At 48.3% G+C, this 24,731-nt stretch overlaps 2 protein-coding genes across 8 annotated transcripts in view; one reads left to right on the top strand and one right to left on the bottom strand.

Annotated features, from left to right (window-relative positions):
- AAGAB (alpha and gamma adaptin binding protein) overlaps window positions 1-7,229 on the bottom strand; it is an 83,894-nt gene extending 76,665 nt beyond the window's left edge. Inside the window, exons 1-4 of one of the 2 annotated variants that reach the window (XM_053273227.1) lie at window positions 6,911-7,229; window positions 2,238-2,428; window positions 1,513-1,609; window positions 20-109 (exon numbers count right to left, since the gene is read on the bottom strand). In XM_053273227.1, coding sequence (XP_053129202.1) covers window positions 20-109; window positions 1,513-1,609; window positions 2,238-2,428; window positions 6,911-7,103 — 571 coding nt within the window. In that variant the 5' untranslated portion in view covers window positions 7,104-7,229. The remainder of the gene's footprint in view (window positions 1-19; window positions 110-1,512; window positions 1,610-2,237; window positions 2,429-6,910) is intronic. The other variant, XM_053273226.1, reaches the window with a different exon arrangement.
- Window positions 7,073-24,731, top strand: part of IQCH (IQ motif containing H) — a 78,921-nt gene continuing 61,262 nt past the window's right edge. For 3 of the 6 annotated variants that reach the window (XM_053273216.1, XM_053273217.1, XM_053273221.1), the window contains exons 1-7: window positions 7,268-7,393; window positions 9,705-9,821; window positions 10,455-10,552; window positions 11,350-11,455; window positions 14,154-14,273; window positions 21,503-21,617; window positions 23,673-23,792. In XM_053273216.1, coding sequence (XP_053129191.1) covers window positions 7,343-7,393; window positions 9,705-9,821; window positions 10,455-10,552; window positions 11,350-11,455; window positions 14,154-14,273; window positions 21,503-21,617; window positions 23,673-23,792 — 727 coding nt within the window. In that variant the 5' untranslated portion in view covers window positions 7,268-7,342. Of the gene's footprint in view, window positions 7,137-7,230; window positions 7,536-9,704; window positions 9,822-10,454; window positions 10,553-11,349; window positions 11,456-14,127; window positions 14,274-21,502; window positions 21,618-23,672; window positions 23,793-24,731 lie in introns of those variants that run through there. The other 3 variants (XM_053273215.1, XM_053273218.1, XM_053273222.1) reach the window with 3 other exon arrangements.

Here is a 24,731-nt window from a genome sequence, read left to right as displayed (position 1 = left end):
AGAGAAGGCCACCACTCACCGTCCTCGTCAGGCAGCTCCTCTGGGCTGAGCTCCACCAGCTCAAAGCTGTGCTGGATGCACCACTCTTGTGCCTTCTGTCGGCTGATGCCTAAAAGGAGCAGAGAGTGTTTGGCTTTCCAGAAAGTGGCTAGACTGGTTTAGGAATCTTCCCTTTCAGGCAGCTCAGGGCAGCAGACATGCAAAAAAGGTCCCACGCCCACTGGCTCCTCGTAGGAGCCCCAAGAGATTCCTGAGGCTGAGCCAAAGCCACTCTTCATGGTGGAGTGGGGATCTGAACCCGGGCCTCCCCCATCCTGGTTCAGCCCTCTAACCACAAGGGCTCTTGTGCATGGATATACGGAGCTGTCTTCTCCTGAGCATCAGACCCTTGCTCAGTACTGTCTACTCTCCAAGGCCACAGCTCTCCAGGGCCTCAGGCAGAAGCCCCTCTCTGACCTGCTCTGCCAGCAACTGGAGATGCTGAGGACTGAACCCAGGACCTTCTGCCAACACCGTGGGCCTTCCCCAGAGTCCTCTCTAGTTACGCTTCTCTTTGCAAAGAGCTCCTCCAACAAGACACATTGGCATGGGCTCTCCTCATTTCACTGCAAGCGGTACGTCTTGAACCCTACACAGAGAACCTGCTCAGGTCAGCCTTTCTTGTCTGAGCTTCCACCATGAAGGAGGCCCTTCTGGCACTGCACCATTCTGCCCAGAAACTCGCCCTTGCAGTAATGAGGGGTAGGAAGTTTTCTTTCAAGTCAGTAGCCTAATGGCTCCAGTGCTTGTAAAACTCCCATTTGGCACAATTCTCCCAACCCGAGGCACTGAGTCGGTGGCAGGTAATGGAGCCCAGTCCTTGCTGCGGCTGAGCATTCAATGGCATCGAGATGGCTTCTCTCGCCATTTTGCACGCACAGAGGCCTCATGTCCCACATCTTACAGTCTGGGCCAATTTCTCTCCCAAATGACTAGGAGTGAATGGCTCAGGAGGGCTGCAAGGTCAGTGTGTGGCCATATAAAATTAAATACAGAAAAGCAACCACCTCATGTGGCCCTAAGACAGGACTTGACAAATCCCAGGTGCCAGGAAGCCATGGCACCTAGAGATTTAACTGCGGTGCCTAGCCTAGGATATTCAGAGGCAGAGTTATATAACCCAATCTTTATTTGTCCCATGTGGCCCTCTTTCGTGCTAGGTTGGTTACTTGTAAAGTGGATAAAGTGAAGTCCATTCACCCCCCATCCCACAAGTGTCCATCACTACGTCCTGTCAAGTGTCCATTGCCTTGCTGCTGGAGCCAAAGAAAAGTCACCGAGGCTGTCCTAAGCTATGGATGCCTTAACAGTGATAGTGATCAAAGTGACCTTGGTAAGCAGCCCACCCTCACCATCTACCTGGGCCTGAAAGTGATACGATGACTGCTAAGATGCCATCAGACCCTCCGCTTACCCCAAGGGAAATGCCGGACAGCATGCCTACCCAACCAAGACTGTGATCTTACTGCCTACCGTTTTCAGAGACTCTGTCACAGATCAAGATCATCACTTCTGGTAGCCACTCTTCTACAAGGGGAAGCCACCCCGAGATGCTCTCCAGCCCAGATACCTGAAAGATGACACAGAGGTTGCTGGCTTAATCTCCAGCTGCCTTTTACAGTATTAACTGTCTTCAGTGCTGTGAGAGTAAGAGTTGGAGGCTTGGGAAGAAGAGGAATTCTCTGATTGCCTGGCAGCCAGGTTCAGAGACTAGGAGTGGGGTTCCAGTCCAGTGTTCCCTCTATTTTTTTTCATCTGTGTGCAGAAGGAGTTTTGTTTTGGGCAGCAGTATCAAGGCAGTCTGTGCCCATGTACATTCAGAGTGGGGCCTTCCTGATTCAACCTGAGTGGGATCTAAAATTAATTGAGGGGACATCAAAAAACTTGTGAGCGGGTACAAGTGTGCACGCCTTAGAGGGAACACTCTTCAAGTCACTTTCTGGAGCAGGCAGACAGGGAACCGAGGGGCCAGAGGCCCTGGGTCAGGCAGGAGATGAGATGCAGAGTGGCTAAGAGAAGTCTGGGGTGGGGTGCTCAGGGGCAGGGACATGGCCACAGTCAGGTTCCCAAAAATAGCAGCTGGGGGAGGGGGCAAGAGGCCTGTCTAGTCCTTAGCCTGTTGCGCTTTCCAGGGGCAAAAGGTTACACTGGTCAAGAGGACTTAAAACAGGCAGCTATAGCAGCCCAGATGCACTCACTGTTGTGCTGTCAAAATAAACCAAGAAGGCTTGCACGGATTCGGCAATTTCGGTTGTCACAAGAAACTTGTTTGGCACGACGCACAGATGGATGTCAGCCGAGTAGTACTTGTTGTCTATTGTCCAGGGGTAAAACCGAGCTCCCCCACCTTCGGAAACAACCTCTGGAAGCTCTTCTGTCCCAATGATACCTGGAAGAGGAACAGAAGGGGCCTAAAGACATGGAGAGAGCAACCTCCAGGCCTCTTTCTCTCCTTGGAGAGCCCTTGCCCGGAAAGGGAGAACTGGGAGGTGTGGGGAGAGGGGGCAAGAAAAGAAGCATCTCCCCACCCGCAGAGTGCCTTTGCACAAGCTTTCCTAAAGAGAAGTTAATGCAGGAGGGGCCTTATTGCAACTGCCAGAGGCTTCACTTCTGCTCTGTTTTCACTGCCACTTCCATGGACATCCAAGTGGCCTAGAGTTATGTAGGCCTGCCTTGAAACACAGTCCAGAAACTGGGGCCAAAATGCAGCTGCCGGATTGTTGTTTGGGGCCCCAAACCTGGAGCGTGTCACCTCACCCCTACCTCAGTTTCCCTGGTTGCCTATTTGTCTCTGAGCTCAGTGTAAAGTGCTGGTCTTTAGCCTTCAAAGGCCTAAATGACTTGGAGCCAGATTACTGCAGGTTTAGGAACCACCTGCTCCCACAGGAGCCTGCCTTCAGATCGGCTCTGGAGACCCTGCCCTCTGTCTCACCTTTGTGCCAGATCACGTTGGGGAATACACCAGACAGGGCCTTCTTGGGGTAGCACCAAAACTGTGGAATGCCCTCTCTGGGGAGCTCCATGTGGCTCCTTCTCCCTGCCTTCAGACATTTGTTAAAAACCTTTTGTAAAAAATGCAGCCAGCTTATAATCAATTTTTAAACTCTGAGCTCTTAATTTTGATGTCAGCGGCTGTTTTGGCTTGAATATTGTACTGCTGCTTTTAGTATTCTGCAGTGTGTGCATGTAATTCTCTTGTTTGTTTCCAGTTCTGTAAGGTTCTTTTAGTGTTAAGCAAAAAAGCATGGCAACGAATCACCACCACCACCGGCTGCTTCTTTGGGGCTCGGGACTGTCTGTGAGTGTGAAGTGGGGGTCCTGCTTGTGTGCTAAGCCCCAGCTGGGTAGCAGACCTTTTCCTACTGCCTTGCTCTGAAGCCAGGGACGGAATCTGCCGTGTGTGTGCTCCACTAGCCCAGCTGCAGCTTAGCACACAAGCAAGCTCCCTTGTCTTCCCACACTCACAGACGAGCAGAAATTGGGAATGCAGACAGCTCCCAAACCTGGGCAGATCTTGTTTGGATCGTGAGAACGGCCCAACTCTGTCAGACAAGGGAAGGGGTCAAATTAGCAACTAGCCTAAAGGTCAGCAATAGGAAGCCCATGTGCTCAAATCCATGCTGCCAAAGAATACCAGCTACTCCCCACCATTGCTAATGCAGAGGCAAGAGGAAGTGTGGCCCTAGGGTGGCAGCAGCCCACTCTGGGGGCAGATGGAAGTCCTGGCCCACCACCACCATCCCTCCCTACCTCGCCCCCTCCAAACCCACTGCTGACCCTGCCTCCAGCCTAACTCCCTGCCCCTCTGCCAACCACTTTTGTACTGTGCAGCTCCAGCTTCAACTTCCACCCCACACTCAGAGGCATAGCAGCACACAAGTCTTTTGGAAACCCGGAACAGATTCATTTGGACTCTCTGGGTTTCAGAAATTTCCTTCGAAAGCGGGTCACATCTCGATGCAAATATCACATCATCCTCCCACAATAATGACACCTTTCTATATCTAGCTGCAGAGAACATGCTCATTTTAGGATAAGCTTTCAAGTCCTTACTCGCTTTTGGCCCGGGAAGAGTCCTTCCTGAAAACTCCTATAATGGCAGAAGTGTGTGGGTTTGGAAGCGGCGGTGCCTCAGGAGAACGGCTCACTTTTCAGTTTGTGATCTTCCTAACCATTGGGAGGGCCTGTGGTTTTGCATCCAAAACACTCTGAGAAATCAACTGACGCACTTGGAGACCACAACACTTCGGCGCACCTCAAAGGCCAACCTCTGCGGCTTGTGTTGTTTTCACAGAATCTCCGTCAGCCCTTGGGCACTCTCCTACCCTACTCTTGCAAACTGGACTTGTTGCAGGCAAGCCCAGATACTCATCTCCACAAGTACAGAGGGAGCGACATACAACAGCTGGTGGGAATGTTCCAGCCCAACAGGGATCCAGATGAATCCAGAGTAGCTGGGGCTTGGCCTAAGAATTCATTCTGAATGCAATGCTCAGCCTGCAACTTGTGAACTGAATGCAGCTAAACAACTATATGAAAAACCTTTCCCTGTGAACTGAATAATTCTCACCCCTGGGGCTAGAAGGCAGAGAATCCAGATCGGGGGTTCTGCCTCTGGGCTGTCTAACCTATGGCCAGAGAAGTTGGCCAAGTGTTGCTTGGAGGATCTGCGCATGCTGGCCCTTTCCCCACTCTGCAGCCAAGCTAAGCCTACCTCTTGTTCCCACGTACAAGAGAGTGAACAATTGCCTGAGACCAGTTTTCCCTGTAACAGGGGTTCCCAGATGTGGACTACAACTCCCAGCATCCCCAGCTGCAATGGATTTTGGCTGGCGATTATGGGACTTGTAGCCAACATTTGGGAATTCCTGTTACAGGGAACACTGCTGGAGACACTGTGCTCTTGAGCAATTAACCCCATAGGCTGCACAGAAAGTTGCCCCGCTAACTGGGCAAAGAGGCACCTTTTTTAACATGGCAATTCTCTTTATTTAGCAAGGGGAGAGTATCCACCCGCAGCACAGTACTCCCAGTGACTGTCGCTGGTGTCTATCTTGTGCTTCTTTTTAGACTGTGAGCCCTTCGGGGACAGGGGCTCATCTTATTTATTTATTATTTCTCTGTGTAAACCACTTTGGAAACTTTTGTTGAAAAGCGGCATATAAATATTTATTGTTGTTGTTATTATACCAAGTCAGACCAATAGTCAGTCTGGCTCAGTACTGTCTACACCAGCTGACAGTAGTGCTCCCGGGTTTCCAGAAAGGCATTTCCAAGCCCTACCTGGAGTCAGCAGGGACTGAACCTGGGAGCTTCTGCATGCAAAGTTCATGCTCTTCCTGAGCTACGGTCCTTCCCCTCAAAGACAAAACGTCTTGTGTAGGAAACCCTGCACCACGCCATCCCTTCATGGGGAATGCGTTCTGTGCTTTTGGCTTTGTGCTAAAGCAGCACGGCAGGTAAGCAGGAAAAAACCCAGTAGGAGCAAAACTTTGGATTTCCCCCTCAGATTAGCAATTGGCTGCTGTGTGAAATCTAAGGAAAAACTTTAAACAAGAAATGTTCTTCTCAGTATGCTACCTCTAGCTGAGCTATTAAAACTTCAGAGCCACCCCTGCACATCCCTTCTGGTGTTGCCTTTCTTCCAAAACTGACACCACTCCTAATTGGTCTTCAGCTTGCATTTTGGGTGTAAGCATCAAGTGTCTTTTTTAAAGTGATCCCATTTATTCTCCTCTGTTTGGGTGGCTATGCAAACAGAGCTGCTTAATTCTGTGTCTGGAGAGCCACCTGGTGGAGTATGAGCCTCAGATACCCTCCTAATGCACTACGCCCAGCTTTTTAGCCAAGATTGGCTTCCCAAGGCCATGGGCAATTAAAATCTGCAACAGCTTCCTCTGCACTTTGAGTAAATTTTATTGCACTGCATTTTATTGTTTGACATACTGCATGCGGGTTTATTCCCAGTCTTAAATGTACACCTATCTATGAAACTATATTTTGAAGGCAAGATACAAATAACAGACTAATAATGGTCATACCTAGAGCTACATATTCTCTCTCTTTCTCTCTTGTTTATAGTATAGATCAGGGGCTCTCCAGTACTTTTTCACACAGCACATAATTAATCTATGGAATTCTTTGCCATGGGATATGGTGATGGCCAGCAGCTTGGATGGCTTTAAAAGGGGCTTATACAAAGTCATGGAGAACAGGGATATCAATGGCTACAAGGCTGGTGGCTGTGGGCCACCTCCAGCCTCAGAGACACAATGCCTCTAAATACCAGCTGCAGGGGAGCAACAGCAGAAGGGAGGGCATGCCCTCAACTCCTGCCTGTAGGCTCCCAGTGGCTTCTGGTGGGCCACTGTGTGAAACAGGATGGTGCACTAGATGGGCTCTTGGGCCTGATCCAGCAAGGAGGTTCTTGGACTACAATTCCCATCATCCCCAGCTGCAAAGGCCACAGCAGCCGAGGGCAATGGGAGTTATAGTACAACAACATCTGGGGACCCAAGTCTGAGAACCTCCTGTGTAGGTGATTGCACCCCTGGCATGGAAAAGAGTCCCCTTTATGAAGTCTCCCATCTGGGGGCGACAGGCACTCTGTATACGCTCAGGTGCACCCTCTGATGCTTTGAAGTGGGAGGGAGAGCAACCTGACTTTGACAAAGCGGTCCCGAGGTTAAATCCCCGCCGGCTTTTGGGGATAAGGCAAAGTAGACCGAGGGCCCGCCTAGAGATTCCTAGGTTACTGTGGAAAACGGCTAGGGTGCGAGGGGGAGGGGCGGCGGCAAGGGTTGCCATAGAGACAGCGCCGGGAGATGACGTCACCGCGCGGCGGGCCCCATCCAGGGGGCGGGCGACTCACGTTTCACCAGCTCTTCCCCGGGGAACTCCGCGGCGCAGCTCGTAATCAGGGCGCAGGGGACGGCCATGGTACCCACTCGGGCGCTGCCAAGACGGCCGTGCGCTTCCCCTTCCGGTCTAGGCCTCGCCCCTTCCGGCCACGGAGGCAATACCATTACTCTAATTGTGCAGGGAGAGTCGACCAGTGTGTTCATTCAGCCTTTTGCGCTGAGGGGCCGGGAGGTGAAGTAAGGGAGCGTTTGTGCCTCTCTGCCTCTGCCGGCCTTGGAGACGAAGAAGAGCGCGGCCCACAAGCTTGAATGTTGTCTCTCTCACCCCCAGGCTGGCACAAGTGGTCCCGCCCAGGCCGCGCGTCCCGTTGCTAAGGACGTGGTCACGTGGCGCGGCACGCGGAGCGGCCTGAAAGGAGCGCGACCCTCGGTCGGGAGGCGCCATGGCTGAGGAGAGCAAGCCGGGGGGCCAGATAGGGGCCGCCCTTGCCCAGGTGGGTCGCCCGCCCGACCGGAGAAAGGCGGCAGCCACGGCAGCTTTCCTCCCTTAGCCAGGCAGCTGCTTGACCAAACTCCCAGAAGCCTTTGCGCCAAAAGCTCCCTCGCATCATACTTCCCAAGATCCTTTGCTCCATGGTATGCGGGGGGGGGGGAGAGACGGTGCCTTGCAACGAACGGGAGGGCAGGTCTCTGCCCCGAGCGGCTTGCAATCTAGGTGTTGAGAAAGGACAGGAAAAAGGAGGCAGGGAAGAATGTGGGATTATTTCAGTTGCACTGACATCATCATCATTGTTGCTGCTGTTGTTTTTATCAATAAAAACTATTGATAAAATTATCAATAATATTATTGATAAAAACTGCTAAGTGGTCAAAGAGGCACCTTTTTAATGCAGGGATCCTCTTTATTTAGCAGGAGGAGAGTTACTGGCTCTATCCATCCCCAGCACAGTATCTCCAGTGACTCTTGCTGGTGTCTATCTTATGTTTTTGTTTTTTAGCTTGTGAGCCCTTTGGGGACAGGGATCCATCTTTTTCTTATTTCTTTATTATTTCTCTATGTAAACCATTTGGAAACCTTTGTTGAAAACCGGTATGTAAATATTTATTGTTGTTTTTTGTTAATGATAGTTTATTTATCATTTATTGTATTTATATACCATCCATTCATTCATTCAGTACATTTATATATACCACCCCATACAAAAAATTCCTGGGTGGTTCACAATATAAAATCTCTGGGCGGTTTACAAACTGAAAACACAAACAGCAATTAAAATATAAAATCATACAAAGCCCTGGAGTGGGGGGCAGAGACTTGCCCTCTCACTCTTTGCACAGCACCATCTGTTTAAAATAACTATCGATAAAACTTTAAGAACATAGCCAGATAAAATGGGTGCATTTTCAGATGTCGCTTATAAACAACCAGAGATGGGGAGATTTTTTGAAGAGTATGTTCAGATTCCTGGGGCAACAACCCTACTATCATATGATGATGACTGCCATCATTAAATAGTGCCATGCACATACCTAGTGCTTAACAGTGAAGAGGTCTCTGCCCAGGGAGACTTACAGTCTAGAAAATACCCTGAAAGGAGGCAGCAGAAGAATATGGGAGTGCTAAAATAGTGTCACCCTTTTATAGAGTTCTTTACCAAGAACATGAAGACAGTTTGCCCAAAGGCACTTGTTATCTAGAAAATAGACAGAAAGGAGGGTGGGGAAGAACATGGGAGTTCTTTCAGTTACACTGAAACTATTTGTTTATTTTTACATTTATATCCTGCTCTTTCTCCAGGGAGCCCAAGCAATGTAGTGGTTATATTTATAGCAGTGGTTATGTTTATCTCACAACCACCCTGCGAGATAGGTTAGGCTGAGAGAAAAGGCTTTGATGAGAGGCAGTGGGACATAATGGTTAGCACTGGTGTCAAGACAGGGGAGAACTCGGTGCAAATGGCATCTCACAGGGTTGTTGCAAGGATCAAGTAGGACATATAATGTGTGGGATAACAATGTGAAGAATGTTCCTGCTACTTCATACCCACCTCCCAACTCTGCTTTTTGATTGCACTTTGAACATATTTAATACACTTATCTCACTGTTTAAGTGCCATACTTACACAGAGTTTTAAAAACATAAAAGCAAACATCTATTAAAAACAACATTGAAACAAGCATCATTGCAGTGAGTCTTTAGCCCCGTGCTTCCTCCCTCTGTCCCCACTTCCCAAAGATTCCTTTCTCTATTTCACTTAATAAATGTTTTCCATGGCACCTTTGACCCAACCCATTCTGCAGATTTTGGTGTCTGTTGGCCCTTTCTCTGTGCAAATCTGAGTGGCCTCTGCTCAGCATGGGCACAGAGAAAGAGCAGATTTAACCCTAGCTATTCTATCTCCTAGGAACTTTTGTGGTACCTGAGATCACAGTTGTAAGCTCAGTGGGCCTTACTTCTGAGTAAACATGCTGGATTGGGCAGCACATTTAATCAGGCTGCTGTGGAACAGGTTTTCATCTGGCAAACCCAGATCTGGATTTCAGCAAGTGCATTTGACAAAGCTTCCCATGATACCCTTGCTGACAAGATGAGATAGAAAGCAGGAAATTTATCTCACTGGGGAATGTTTTACACATGCAGCATTCTCTTCTTGTTTCTGTGTCCCATAAAACTGCAGAAGTCCCTGAGGAGGTGCATTTGTGTGCTGCATTTTAAGAAATCTGCTTTGCATCTGATCTTGGTGAAATACATTTGTATTGTCTGGTGATGCATGTGTTTACTGGAAACTTAAAATAACTTTCTAGGTTCAAGAGGATCTTCAGAAGCTGAAGGAGAAACTACAAGATGCCAGCCATGACTGGGAAGAGGTGGCTATTCAGAGCCTTGAAGCTGCTATTGAAAGGACAGAGAGTGAACTGAGGGTAAGCAGAAAGTCCCCTGTCCCCTGCTAACTGAGCAAAGAGGCAACTTTTAAAAGTGGTGATTCTCTTTTATTGAGCAGGGGCAAAGCAACTGCCTCTATCCATCCCCTGGCACAGCATCCCTCTAGTGTCTATCTTATGTTTGTTGGTGTTTATCTTATGTTTCTTTTTTAGATTGTGAGCCCTTTAGGGACAGGGAGCCATTTTATTTATTTATTTATTTATTTGTATCTATGTTGAAAAGCGATATACAAATATTCACAAGAACAGCCCTGTTGGATCAGGCACAGGGCTTTTTGGAAGTCCATATTCGAATTCAAAAGCGGGTCTTCCAGCAGAGTCAGAAGGAGCAGCCCTGAAATCTGAATCAGGATTTCCTCCTCCGTTTATGGCCAAACCTCATCTCTGTGTAAACCCCATTTCTGAATAGGAAACTGTCACTCTTTTGGGGAAGTTATCATTTAGTCGGCTTCTTTTGCCTTAGACATAGTATAATCTCTGAAAAATGTAGAGCTTATGTCTTTCACAGCATTAACAAAGGCCAGCATTTGGCCAGTCCCTTGGGCTCAGTCAGTACACCTAGCTCTGATTTCATCCTAATAGCCCGCTTTTCCCTCCCTCACCCCTGAACAGAAACATGCGGAGAAGTATTTAAATGCTATAAACAAGTCTGTGTTGACTATTTCATCGATCGATAATGTGGACCTGTGTTCAAGACAGATTTCCAGATGGTAAGCGCATTCATTCTTTTATTCATCCAGGCTTTTAATTAGACGTAGAATCTATCCTTGTTTTTAAAATGTTTTGATTTTGTTTTAATGTGTGTTGTTGTAAACTGCCCAGAGATTTGAGTTTTGGGCGGTATTTTAATATGCTGAATGAATGAATGAATTGGATGGATATTGTTGCAGGGAAACCAATACATTGTGTAACAGCTACTTAACAAATGGAGGAAGAGAGAGAGACTGTGTGTGTGTGTAAATCTAGAAAACATATAATGAATGAATGCTTTATTATGGTCATTGACTCAACATCACAGAAACAAACTAAACAATAAAAATAGTACAAGTAATGCAAAACTCTGATACTCAGATCAACTCAGACCTGATCTTACATGCGGCCACACACAATGTCATAGATACACAGCAATCAGCTATTTAAAAAGTTGTATATCCATCATCTGTTCTAACAGGAATGTTTGTAGACAATATATATATATATATTCCTGTTAAGGAATTTGTTTGTGTGTGGGGTTCAGGAGGCATTTTTACAAACGAAAGATGAACTAGGTGAAGTTCTTGTCTAAGTTGTGATTTCTGTTGTGTGGCAGGAGTTGAATTATGTGCTCTTAGAATGCCTTGAGGTTCTGTGACTATTTCATAACATTGAAGACGATAATAAACACCAAATGTAGTCTCCTGCCCCAAATGCAGCTGTTTCAATTCTTAGAGGTGTGAAAAGTGAAACTGGAACCAACCTAGGCCTTACATCTGTGTACAATTTCATCCTCTCCCCCACCCCGCTTCAGGGGCATCCCTTTGGAGACTTCTCAGAAAGAAATCATCTTCCCAGAGATGTCTGCAATCGTCAGACGAGGAGGCAAGCCATCACTGCAAATGTCTTCAGGTTCGAAGGTCTGAGGCCAATTTTAACCCTTAATCCTCCCAGTGGCTTTGTTGTACCTTTCCCCATGGGCTATCTCAGTGAATCTCTTGAGTCCCCAAGGGAAGGCCCAGTGCTGTGGCCTGTTGTGTAGGGCAGAAAGTGGATATCAGAGCAGGCCCCATATTAACCGTCTAAACATAGTTATTGCTGTCTAAATCCACAGTACCGGGATCCTCCCTGCCCCTTGCACTGGTGCAACATGACAACGAGAAAACTTGAGCTTTTTCTCAAAAAATGGGAGTATCCTGGGTGACACTTTTCTTTTTGACACTGCATGGTAGGGAAATGCGGGGTTCAGGACTGCAGTGCTATGATGATACCTTCAGGTACATGGGACAGGACGGGGCAGCAGATCTGGGGCAGAACGGCTCACTTGGCCAATGAACCGAGTGAAGTGAACTGAAAAAGGAGGGGATACCCACACAAAAGAGCTGTGCTTCTTTCGCCGGGCGCTCTCTCTGCTTCAACATGCACGGACAAGCTTCGTTTAGAGAGGGGCACGTCCTAGGGCGACCTGCCCTGGTGGGGCTTGAGCCCACTGGCCTTTCATGTCATGTAGCTGCGACATCTGCTGACACCTGCGAGAGTCCTAACTTCCCTTCCGAAAATAAATGGCAAGCAGAGCTGTTTTGCCAGCTGTTCTCTGTGGCTGGCACGTTGGCAGAAAGGCTTCTTCTTATTAAATAGTTGGGAAACCCAGCTGAGAAATCGCTGCCTTGTCTCTACCCTCAGCTTCTGGAGGCAGGGCAGATTAGAAATCTGAATGTGCATTTGCCTTTCTGAGTTCCACGAAAGCCCAGGTGCTGGGACCTGAAAACATTGTTCAGAGGAAAGAAACGTCGGCAAATCTCCATGTTTTGGGGCTTGGTTAGGGCAGCAGTGTTGGGTCCTTTTTAGGTGGGTGCTCCTCAGCTCTCGCAAGTTCAGTAGTGCTCTAGGCAGGTGCAGCAGCCATGCATTCTCTCTATCCATCCACGGGGAATAAACCTGCAAGTGTTTTAAGAGCCATGTTTTGGGGAGAGCTGCAGGGAGATATTGCAGCTCTTGATACCAGTCCAGATCTTTGCTGCCTCTGCTTCAGCACAATTAAAACACAGGCTCTGTGTGAAACCCAAGCGCCTTCACACAGGGATAATTTCACCCTGAGTGTTAACTTCTGCTGCTGCTTCTATTTTTATATCCACAAAACAGAGGGCATTATATTCATTTAGCCAAAGATGAGCCTATTAAAAAGATGGTTTCTCTCCCCCGCCCACACTTTTTCCCTAGGATTTCCATCCACATTCCACAGTATTTTTTTTTACTAGCAAAACAGCTGGATCCATTCCATCCAGATAAAAACAGGTCATCACTCCCTTCAGAGTCTGAATTCCCGTTCCTTTAATTGTTGTTTATTTTTGATCCGCTTTCCAAACAAGTTCTCTACCTTCATGGACTCTGCTGAACCAGAGGAAGCGGTTTTGGTTCACTGAGCCAGTAATCGTAATCCCTGATTTAAACAACAACAACAACAACAAAAGCCTCCATGGCAAATTTGGCTGGGACACAAATGCTGCTACTGCTGAGGGCAGAAACTGAACTCGTCGGGTTCATGCAGCCAAGCGTTGAGAAGCCCAGGGGACTGCATGGCCCAGCAGGGCCTCCAGGATAGGACTGGCTGGCTTATTCAGCATCCAGGGGATCTTGGGTAAAGAAGCAAAACAGAGCTGGCCCCCAAGGCTGCTAAGGCAAGTCCATGTATGTCGGGACCCTGTGGGGTTAAGCAGACAAGTGGCCCGTTAAAAGGGCCAGAAGCAGGCGAAGTCAGATCTGGAAGAGGTCTAGAGGAGTAGGAAGGAAGCATGGGGCCATAACTCTGTGGTAGAGCATTTGCTTTGCATGCAGAAGGTCCCAGGTTCAATCCCTGGCAGCATCTCCAGATAGGGTTGGGAGATACTCCTGCCTGTAACGTAGGAAAGCCTCTACCAGTCACTGTAGACAATATTGAGCTAGATGGACTAAGAGTCTGGCTTGCTATAAGGCAGTTTCTTGTGTTCCTAGATACGTAGTCATGGCCAGCAGATCAGGGCCCAAGGTGTCACAGGCGAGCACGCGATGAGAGCCAGGCCAAAGGTGGAATCCAGATAAGGTAGCAGGCAAGGCAAGGGGCAGGAGCCAATGTGGCTTCATTTAGCAATAAATTCTTCTGAATGAAGAGTCAAACCTCCAACAGCAGTGGTGTAATGGCAGGCAGCCCCCTGTTGGTTCCTGGACCTGTTTTGCAGAGAAGCTGTAGTACCTTCTCTGGCCATCAACTGGGTGGCGCTGTGGCACAGCAGAAATCAGGCCAATGGCTCTCTCTGCCTGAGAGCAGGCCCAGGAGTGCTGGGACTAAGGCGCCCGAGCCCTGCTGCCAGATTCGCTGGCCCAAATCTCCTGCCACTTTACACTTCATCAGATTCTAGGTGGGTTCTAAGCAGCCATTTTGGTTGCTTCCTGTGCTGCTGGCTCTGTGTTGGTGGGCTGCGATAAGCCTGGTGCAGGTGCACTCCTGGCAAGGCCACGCAGCGCCTGGGACACTTTCATATCTCAAGCACATAATGTCACAAGGCTTGGATCAGCAAAGGCCGCAAGACATTCTCCCCGTTTTCATCCCACGTAGCGTCCATCTAGGGCCTTTTCTTGCAGCACAAGCTTTCCATGGTGATGAAGATCATGTGCAATCCACGGAACGACTGCCACCGGCGCCTAGTGAATGAGAACTATGGAGTCAACTTGCCACTAATCCCTCGGAGGGAGACAGCTCCGGTAAGTAATTAAGATGTTGTACGTCCTTCCCTAGAACTCTCCCGGCAGTTTTGGGTCGCTGGCAGGAGATCCGGTCCAGAAGTTCCCCTAGTTTTGGAAGGCCGGTGCCAGTTCAGTCATTTGCACCAGCAAAAGCCATCCCTGGGGTCCCTGTCCACACAGAGGCATGAATACCACTTGATTTCTGTACGCCTGGCAATGGTACACTGGAGCTCAGTGCTCATGGCATGAAGGGAGGCCTTAGCTCAATGGCAGAGGACGCTCGCTTTGCATGCAGAGGGTCCCAGGTTCAGTCATTTCCAGTCAAGAAGATCAGGCCACGGGGCAGGAGAGAGCCTAATTAGGCTAGATGGTCCAAGAATTTGACTCGGTCCAAGGCAGCGCCCTGTGTTTTGGGGAGGGTCCATAGCTCAGTCCCCGCTTGCAAAAGGTCCCAGTTCCAGTGCCTGGCAGCTTCTCCAGGTAAGACTGGGAAAGACCTTGATAGACGGCTAAGAAGCTGCTGCCAGTCACTGTAACCAAGAGTGGGTTAGACTCTGTAACCACCAGACTCTCTGAAAAGCAGTTTCACGTGTTCAAAGATCCCATGCCCAGGGGGAATGAATACAGGCAGAGCAGAGATCTACGCACATTTGTTTGAGTATCTGCACAGAGCCATGCAGCTGTACGCACTGCTCCCTGACTTGACACGCATCCATGTAGCCTGGAGATGTGGTGAGAACAGGGTTTTGGTGTGAACTCAGTTGAAGAGCTTGGTGTTTGCAGTGTTGTAAGGTGGAAGGACCATTCTGTGTGTGGCATGATGATATCTGTCCATTCCCACATGCAGGCCATCCCTTGATATTGGAATCCTCTGGGGAGCAATTTGCATGTGTGAGCCAGACTTCGGAGTCTGTTTCCACGAGGTTGCGCTTTTCATGGTTACCCATCTTTGGCAGTATTTTTATTATAGCTAGCAAACTGTCTTGGGAATGGTCAACTAATTTGGGTCCTGGGCAGTGTTGCCTCTGACAGGGATTCCCAGACGTTATTAACTACAACTCCCATAATCCCCAAGCAAAGGCTGTTGCCGCTGGGGATGCTGGGCGTTATAGTCAACAACATCTGGGAACCCCTGTTAGAGGGAACACTGGTCCTGGGAGTGATTTGGGATAACGCATGGCTCTTGCAACCACTGTAGGGCTTCCTTTATTTTGCACCGGGGCTATATTGTAGGAAGCCAGCTTTTTCCAGCCCTGTTTGAAATCAAAATATGAAAATTAGCACTGTTTGTTTAAAAAAAAAATGGAGAGAGAGATAAATTATGTTAATTACAAGCAACTTAAATGTACAACTTAGTGTTTATGGAAAAATTATCTGCAAATTATATTAATTACATGCAACTATAATATACAAGTTAGCAATGTTTGTGAAAATGTGAAATTATGTTAATTACAGGCAATGGAAATATACAAATTAGCAGCGTTAATTAAAATTGCATGCAAATTATGTTAATTGCAAGCAATTAAAATGTATAGATAAGCAGCATTTGTAAAAACTTGAAATTATGTTAATTACATCTGGCTAAAATATGCAGATTAGCCGTGTTAATTAAAATGGCATGCAGATTATGTTAATTGTGTTCATTTTAGAGATGCAAATTAGCTGCAGCCCTCTAACCCACTCCCGCCCACCTGCCCTTGATTTCTGACATGGCCTAACCAGTGGCCCACTTTGGTCATAGAACACGTACCGAGCAATTGAAATACCCGTTGAGATCGCCACAAACATAATTCTAAATAATTGCTATGACCTGGAAGGGGCTCGCTGCTGCTCTCATTTTCATAAGATTGCTGTGCCGCTCTAGAGTTATACTGGCACTTTGGTCTCCGTCTCCAAATAAATAAATATATATATAATGCAACGTAAACTTAGAACCTCTTCATTTATTCATGAGGAAGAATTTAATGCCGTGGCGATCTCGAGTTTTTACGAGTTGCTGTCTCCTGCTGCCTGTTCGACTAAGTTACTCCAATTGTTCCTTCTCCCTCTCCCCCCGCCCCGTGTGATATTGTGTGTGTGTGTGTGTGTGTGTGTGCTCGTGCTCCTTTCTGTGCATGTATTTGAATTAATCTCCTGCGGGAAGCGCGCATACATTTTTTGAAATGATATCCACAGAACAATATCTTTCATTCCGAGTGAACAGCAGAGTGGACAAGAGAGGCATGAAAGCTGAAGAAAACCGCTCGCGTGCCGTAAGCCCCTGCATATGGCTGCAATTACCAAGAAAACAATAATTTTGGCACGGGGATTGGAATCAGACTTAAACAAATTGATGTTCCACTGCAGTAATTCGGGATACGTTTGCTGCATTTATGAAAACATAACAAGAGACGGTGTTGAATTAATAAACTGTCCCCCTTGCCCAAAAGAAGGAAGGGAATAATTGGCGAGACGGAGGTAAGTTAACAGATGACTACGTTCAGCCTCCTCTCAGCCTAGAAATGGGAACGTGAAGGTCACCCCTCTCCTCGATGACAAACAGAGAGCTTTTTGTTGGTAAACAAATTAATCTTTGGAAAGGTCACCATTTGTTTTACATTTGGTATCCAGTGCTTGTCATCTGGAATCCAAGATTGACTGTCATTCCACAAGGCGGAGGGCGCCCGCGCCGGCTTCCGTCTGCATCAGCATTCTTTGACGGAACTCGGCACCTGCTTGGGATGCTATGGGCTGCTGAGCCACAGCTGTCGCCGGACAAGAATGGAGGCCCAGCCCGGAATGCCAATCAGCAAGGCCGGCCGCTGCTGCCGTGTGGAAGTTGGCCCTCTGCCCACAAGTGAAATGGGTGGCCGTTGGAGCCAGCAGTTGTCTTGCTCCCTTCCTTTTGTGCTGCTTCTGTTCGGTTTCCCGAAAACACATGTGGGCTTCACTGGAGTCGTGCATTAATTCTTGCGTGCGCATGTGCATGCGCGCACACACACACACACACCCTCTGCTATTGGCAGAGTTTTAACCCCGGTAGACCGGAGTGGGAGGAAGTAAATAGTAAGCTGCCAGTTGGGGAAGTCATTCCTATCAGTACACCGCCTAGAGATGTACATATCAGGCGGTCTAAAAATATGATAAATACATAAAATAAGACTTATTTTTCCCACAGGCAGTGAGGGGAAATTACTTTGGCTCAGGGGGATGAGGGGAGGCTGCAGCCTGCAGAACGTTTGTGCTTGCCTCCAGAAGTGTATGCATTGTTTTTGAAGGTTTTTGCTGGAGAGCAGCATGACCTAATAGTTAAGAAAGGGAGGAGGGAAGTCTCTGGTCCCAGTATTGCTTCAGCCACAAATCTACGGGATGTCTGTAGGCCACCTTGGCCCACTCCCTCAAATAATAGTGCCTACCCTATAGGACTTGTGTAAGGGTTACTGACGTGCGTGAGAAGCTCTCTGAGAAGGTTGGGAAAGGGGCCATCTGTGAAGACTATTGAAAGGAAATCACTACGGAGAGGCTCCTGTGCTGCGTTCTTGATTGAGGCTTTCTTAAGTTCTGTGTAGATATGCCATTTTCAGTCCTTTTGTAGCTCATGCCACCCATTGCCAACAACCAAACGTGTTGCCACAGGAAGCCAGTTTTTGCCCATCCCCCAGAAGGTCACCAAATACCAGAACACAAGAGTTTCATCACAGATGGAAAGTGCTCATTTTTGCACGCCCTATATATTTTCCATGTGCCTGTAATTTTGCAGTATCATTTCCACGGGCCACTGGTAATATGAAACCATTATCCAACTAATTTATCAGTGTCACTAAAGAGTAACATCTGAAGCAGCCGTAAATCTGGAGCCAAATGTTCCGCTTGCCTTCCATCATCTTCAAAATCGATCTGATGATAGGGAAGAAGCTTGTCTGTCAGCACCTCAGCTGTGGAGGCAGAAAGCTGGACAATGTGATGGTCTCGTCTGTGGGAGAATCCAGCCTCCTTTCCCCTTCTTGCAGTGGGCTGAATGCCTTCCCCCCCCTCATAAAGTTGTTTTGCCCCAGTACTGTTTTGTTAATCATGAAAGAAACACAAACAGCTAAATAGGAAATCCTTACGTTTCTATCTATCTATCTATTTTAAATGCTTGGTTTAAATTGAAGTCTAGAAAAATAACCATATTGAGTGGGACATTTTTATTCACAAGAGAAATGCACTTCAAAAAGACTAATAGAATTGTTTTGTTGCATGTCTCCAGTTAATTATACACAGAATCGCTTGCAATGGGGGGAAATCCTTCTGCACCGTGTTCCTGCCTGTTTAGACAGAACCAATGTTTTCCAGCAGCCCAAATTAAGATCTCAGTTCTAACCTTTGGAAATTGGGTCTGGACGCCATGTTTCACTTCACCAGAGTGTCCCTCCTGGAATTAGATGTGTCAGAACCATGGTGTGGACATCCACCACACACTTGGATTGGCCAGGAAGAGTCCCAGAAGCAGAGTGTGCTCCGTCCTATCTGGCTCCTGTTTGTGGGACCACCCCAGAGCTGCCGGGGGCGCTGGGCATTTCAGTTGGCCTTGGAAATCAAAACCTGTCTGTTTATTTCAGTATCTTTATCACCCACTTTTCAGAGACTTACTCCCACCAGACAATATAGACAAAAAGTAAACTTCCGTAAAATCACCTTGATAAAACACAGCAAGGACTGCGAAGGAAGGCAGAAACCACACAACCAAAAGTGTCCTCTCTCAATCTGGAGAGGAGTGGTCAGTTATGAAAAGCTTTGCAGAAGAGTTGTGTGTGCAGAGCTTGCTTAAAAGCTGGGAGGCTGGGGAGTGTAGCGGATCTCTCTGGGGAGGGGATTGCACAGCTGTAGTACCAGCCCTGAGGAAGCCCTGCCCCTCTTACCCACCAATCCTATGGGCACAGGTAGTGCATAAGCTAACCTGTAAGATTAGAGGAAGCCATTTTGCATTTATTTGCTTGTATATGGCACAATCAGTACAAATACGCATATGTATGCATGCAGGTTTATCCTCATCTTCTATGGCAAATGAATCATGCATGCAGATGGTACATCAGAGTTGTGAAAGGAGCTTCAAATGCCATACAGAAGGCATTAAAAGGTTGAAGCAGTGGAGGGGAGTTCCAGAATGGCTCCTCACCTGGGGTTCCATTTGGCCATCCGTGTGCATATTCCGTCATAGAAATAACCCCCAAACATTCCCATGGTGGCAAAGGTCATACTGGAGGAAGCCCTAGAGCAGGGGTAGACCTCTGTGGCAGGCGATGGTGGGAGTTGTAGTTCCACAACAGCTGGAGAGCTAATGTTGACTCTCCCTGCCCTAAAAGCTTCTTAAAACTGTGGAAGGGCACATTTCACAAGACTAGCTGGCCACATCCCTGCAGCTGACCAATAATCTGCTGTTTGTATTATTCAGTACCTTCTTTGCACTGTGGAAATTGCAAGTCTTTGCTACAAGAATCTAGAAGAAGCCCCTTGATTTTGCCTTCATTCTGCTTTAATGTGGACTCTTCCCACAGGGAACTTGGCAGAAGCCTGCCAGGGAGGCTTCGTTGGGAAGCTCTCACACAAGCTTCCTTGGAGGACAAGGTTTCATAATAGTCAAGTTTTGCCTTTCACTGGTGTCTTAACTTGGGAAATGTTCTGTGAACTAGATCTTCTCAGCATCCCATAGGAACATAGGAAGCTGCCTTCTACCGAGTCAGACCATCAGTCCATCTAGCTCAGTACTGCTTACACAGACTGACAGCGGCTTCTGCAAGGTTGTAGGCAGGAGTCTCACTCTCAGCCCTATCTTGGAGATGCTGCCAGGGAGGGACCTTGGAACCTTCTCCTCTTCCCAGAGTGGCCCCATCCCCTCAGGGGAATATCTTGCACTGCTCACATGTGGCCTCCCATTCAAATGCGAACCAGGGCAGACCCTGCTTAGGAAAGAGGACCATTCCTGCTTGCTATCACAAGACCAGCGCTGCTTCCTGCATTTTGCCCCTAATTCTCTCGCTAAGTGTGTAATCAGGTGTGACAGATGGGTACCATCCATCTGTGCCATGCCACGTCCCCTAGATTAGTAAGGAGCTCTTTCCAAACATTATTAATGGCTGTATTAAGCAAATGGGTGCGGAGGCTGGGCAAAGCCCTTTTTATCCCCCCTTTCTCCCCCCCCCCCCGGCTCGCTTCCCTTATGGTGTGTCACTCAACATCTCCCATGACAGCTCTGCGCTGTGGCCTTTGCTTCACTTCTGATGAAAGGTATTTCAGTTGTGAAGATAATTGAGCCTTTGATGGTCAAGCCCAACATCCCTGTGTGTGTGTGTGTGTGTGTGTGTGTGTGTGTGTGTGTGTGTGTGTATTCCCATACAGAGGTGTAAATTGACAGCCCAAACTCAAGGTCTGCAGTTTGTGCAGTTGACGTGGAGTAGCGAATAAGCATCAGCCGTAATGTTGCTCCGTGTGGGGGTGGAGAGCTGGTCTGGTGGTAGGTAGGAAGCATGAATTGTCCCCTTTGCTATGCAGGATTTGCCTCGGTTTGCAGTTGGGTAGGAGACCACATGTGAGCACTGTCAGTTGTAAGGTGTCCCCTTAGTGAATGGGGCTGTAGCTCAGTGGAAAAGCACCTGCGTTGTGTGTCGGAGGTCCCAGGTTCACTCCCTGGCAGCATCTGTGGGTAACTCTTGCCTTAAACCTTGGAGAGCCGTTCTCCGTCAGTGTACACTGAGCTATAAGGCAGCTTTCTTTGTTCCTGTGGGCAGCTGTGAGTTACGGCAATAAGCCATCCGTATGCATCCTTTTGGCAGGTCGTCACAAACATCCCCAAATGCAGCTTTTCAGGAGAAAGATGAAACTTGCCAGGACGAGGCAAGTAATTTTGAGTGGCCTCCACAGGGTGATTGTTTCACCTGTATCCACCCTAGTTTTACCACACTGTTCCTCAAACCTCACCGGCTTCTTGCAAAAAGCAGCCTTTTAACATATATACATATTTGATTATTTATTGAACAGTGGATGTCACAAAACGCCAATTGGGTTTTAATTTAAAACTCTCTTAAATGACATAAACTACTGACAGCCAACCGTTCTGTGCGGCGCATTCCTAAGCAGTGACATCTGAGCTCGCACTGTTTGTGTTCTGAAACCTTAGTGGAACTATTCCTAGCAGAAATTGTATGTATTCTTTAGCCACGCGCAAGCGAAGAGCTCCATACCCTCCAGTATGGCTTCAGCTGGAGGAGTTTCCTCTTGTCTCTTTGTAGGCACCAACTCAGAAGGTCGCCAAAGGCGTGACAATGGACAACCTCTTGGTGGCTCCACCCACCCACCGTGGCTCCCGTGTGCTGTTGCCTCTGGCCGAATCGGATGCCAGGAGAGGTCAGTTCACCACTCCCTGCCCCGTCTGCTGGGGCTTCTTGTTTCTTTTTGCTTGCTCATCTGTAGCTCTTCACCTAGACCAGTGTTCTTCACTGTAAGGCCCAGGGGCCAGTGGTGGCCCCCATCAACCCAAAGTTCAGTCTCTAATTACTTTTGGGGCCTGTGTGAAGCTTTGGCCAGAGCTGACCTCTGCACAGCCCCCCTGGCACCATGCAGAGAACACCATTCCAACTGTGCCCAGCACTGGTGGGGTTCCTTTGAGGGAAACGGAGCCCTCTTGGGCCCCTGCCCCATCTTGAAAGGCATACGTGGAGTACTGGGAAGCCTATGCCTTCCCCACGCTTCCTTCTTAGAGCTCTTAAGGGAGGGCTCCGTCTCTCTTCAAGGGCCCTCCCAGCACTGAGGAGAGCCCAGTACTGTACGGAGGTTGGCACAGGGGGAAATGGCTCTCTCTTAGAAAGTCTTTTGCCATAGTGGCCCCCGCTTGAGAAATAGTGGCCATCACTGACTTCGGCCGTTGGTTGGCAATGAGTTCTGCTGATGGGCCGCTTTAAATGGAGGGAGGGTGAGGGGGCCAAATCCTCCCTCCTGTCAACTTCAGGGCAGCCTAGAAGCAAGTAGGGTTGTCCACCCTCCAGGATGACCTGGAGCTTCCAAGAACTGGCTTCAGGTAGTCCCCAGGTAGCTATTGAAAGAGATCTTGGAGATTTCAATGAGTGTGTGTGTGTGTGTGTGTGTGTGTGTGTGTGTGTGTGTGTGTGTGTGAGAGAGAGAGAGAGAGAGAGAGAGAGAGTCCTCCAGAGATAGCTCCAGTCTTGCTTTCTCATTCTCTTCCCATCACTCGGGCCAGCGTGGCACCATCACAGCCAGAGGGATTCTCTTTGGCAATCTCCCCTGGCTCTTCCCACAAGCCATTTTCGAGCTGGAGGCCACTGAGAAAGGGGAGGGGGCTAAGGAACAAGAGGATCTATGCATTTGCGTGGTCTTCCACCTCTCTCTCCCTTTTTCCAGGCTGGGACCCCACAGGGCTCCTGGAAAGACTTGGTAGAAGGGCGGGGTGGTTGCTGACAGAGAGAAAAGCCTGACCAACTCCTATGGCGCAAGTACCAGAGGCTGGATGCAAGGCACTGCAGAGCAGCAAGTGAGGAATGTTGCTCCAGCAATGGCTTGTAGCCTGGGTGTCTCTCCTCTAGCCCCTCCAAAGAGTGTTGGTTGTGACTCAAATGGGCCTTGCTGTGTCCCTCAGGCATTGGGTCTGGTGAGGAGGGGGAACCTCCTGCTGTTGTTGCCCTAGACTGAGGAAGGGTAGCAGCAAGGCACATAGAAACATAGGAAGCTGCCTTATATTGAGTCAGAGCCTTGGTCCATCTAGCTCAGAATTGTCTACACTGACTGGCAGCATCTCTCCAAGGTTGCAGGCAGGAGTCTCTCCCAGTCCTGCCTGGAAATGCTGCCAGGGAGGGAACCTGGGACTTTCTGCATTTTAGCATGCAGATCAGTGTTCTCTCTCTCTCTTTTTTTTCAACTGTGTGCAGAATGAGTTTTGTTCTGGGCAGCAGTATCAAGGCAGTGTGTGTGTGTGCTGCAACTGTGCATTCTAAAATTAACTTGAGAGGACTTCAAAAAACGTGTGAGCGTCCACACACACCTTAGAAGGAACACTGACGCAGATGCTCTCCCACGGAGCAACCACCCCATCCCCTAAGAGGATTATCTCACCGCGCTTAGTCTCCCATCCAAATGCAAGCCAAGGTGGACCTTGCTTAGCAAAGGGGACAATTTATGCTTGCTTCCACAAGACCAGCTCTCCTCCACGCCCTAGAAGTTTCCAAGGAGAAGGAGTCAGGAATCACAGACCTACCTCCTCAGGCAAGCAGATGTCAGTTGTGCTGGCTCCTGGGGTTTCCATGCTGCAAGAGTCCCCCTCTCTTTGGCCCCAGTGATAGCCATCACCGGCATGGAAGGGAGGGAGGGAGGGATTTCAAACCAGAAGTGAAAGCCTCCCAGACCAAGATGCGTCTGACCTCACTTGCTGAGCTTTACTGCTTTTCCTAGGTATCCTGAATCTAATAGAAAGGGGCCTGATCCCACGCGCTGCAAGGATTACCCTAGAGAAGCCTCCAGTCCTACCCAAACCTGCTCCTCTTCATGAATTCCACACAAAGCACAAGAAAGGTAGGGACCGAAGCGGGCTGGCCAAACCATCGTATAATCACCTCATCTTTGTTTACAATCGCTGCAAATAGTTTACTTCCGTTTAGTGTATTGCGGTCAGTAGATCAGAAATGTAGTTTACTTAGGGATACGTGTATTGTTTACTTTGGAGTCTTGTCTCAGCTAGCACAGAAGGAGAAGGTGAATCCCCTTTCAAGGGGGGACATTTATTTGACATTGGCACAGCAAAGGTTTCTCTCTATTCCAACCCATCAAATTTTAGGTCAAAGGAGTTTATTTATTTATTTATTGTTAGATTTGTATATTGCCTTTCATAACATTGTTCCAAGGCAGTGATGTGCTTCTCTTTCTATTCCAACCATTTATTCTTCCTAAGTCTTCCTGTCTTAGGAACAGAGGAAGCTGCCATATACTGAGTCAGACCCTTGGTCCAGTTAGCTCAGTATTTTCTACACTGACTGGCAGCAGCTCTCCAAGTTATCCTAGATTGTTTAGGCTGTTTGGGAGCTGAATCAGAGGGGAAACCCGAGCCACTGCGAATCTGTTTCTTACTCCCCATCTTGATTTTATCTTGAATCCCTTGTAGTTCGACCTTCAGAATGGAACCATCATAATATCATTTTAAGTCACTCAAACAACCTCCTTTAAGGAGTCTTGATGGGCAGTTTCTTCCAAGTTGGAAGATGCTCTTCCGGTGAGCATCTGCTCCTAGGGGTGTGCGAATCAATTCGGGTACAAAACAATTTGTACCCAAATCTAGCTGTTCCGGGTAATTTATCAACAGAACAAATCGCCCCCGTGCTCAGTTGCCCAGATTCGGGTCCAAAACCAATAGCCCAGATTTGGACTCGAAAAAATTCGGAGATTCGGACCTCCATTTTGTGGTGATGATTGTGAGATTTCTCTAGATCTCCATCCTCCCTCCCGTGAAAATCCTGC

Source organism: Hemicordylus capensis, chromosome 10 (genome assembly GCF_027244095.1).
Source record: "Hemicordylus capensis ecotype Gifberg chromosome 10, rHemCap1.1.pri, whole genome shotgun sequence".
Lineage (NCBI taxonomy): Eukaryota > Metazoa > Chordata > Lepidosauria > Squamata > Cordylidae > Hemicordylus > Hemicordylus capensis.
This window is presented reverse-complemented; position numbering and strand designations above follow the sequence as displayed.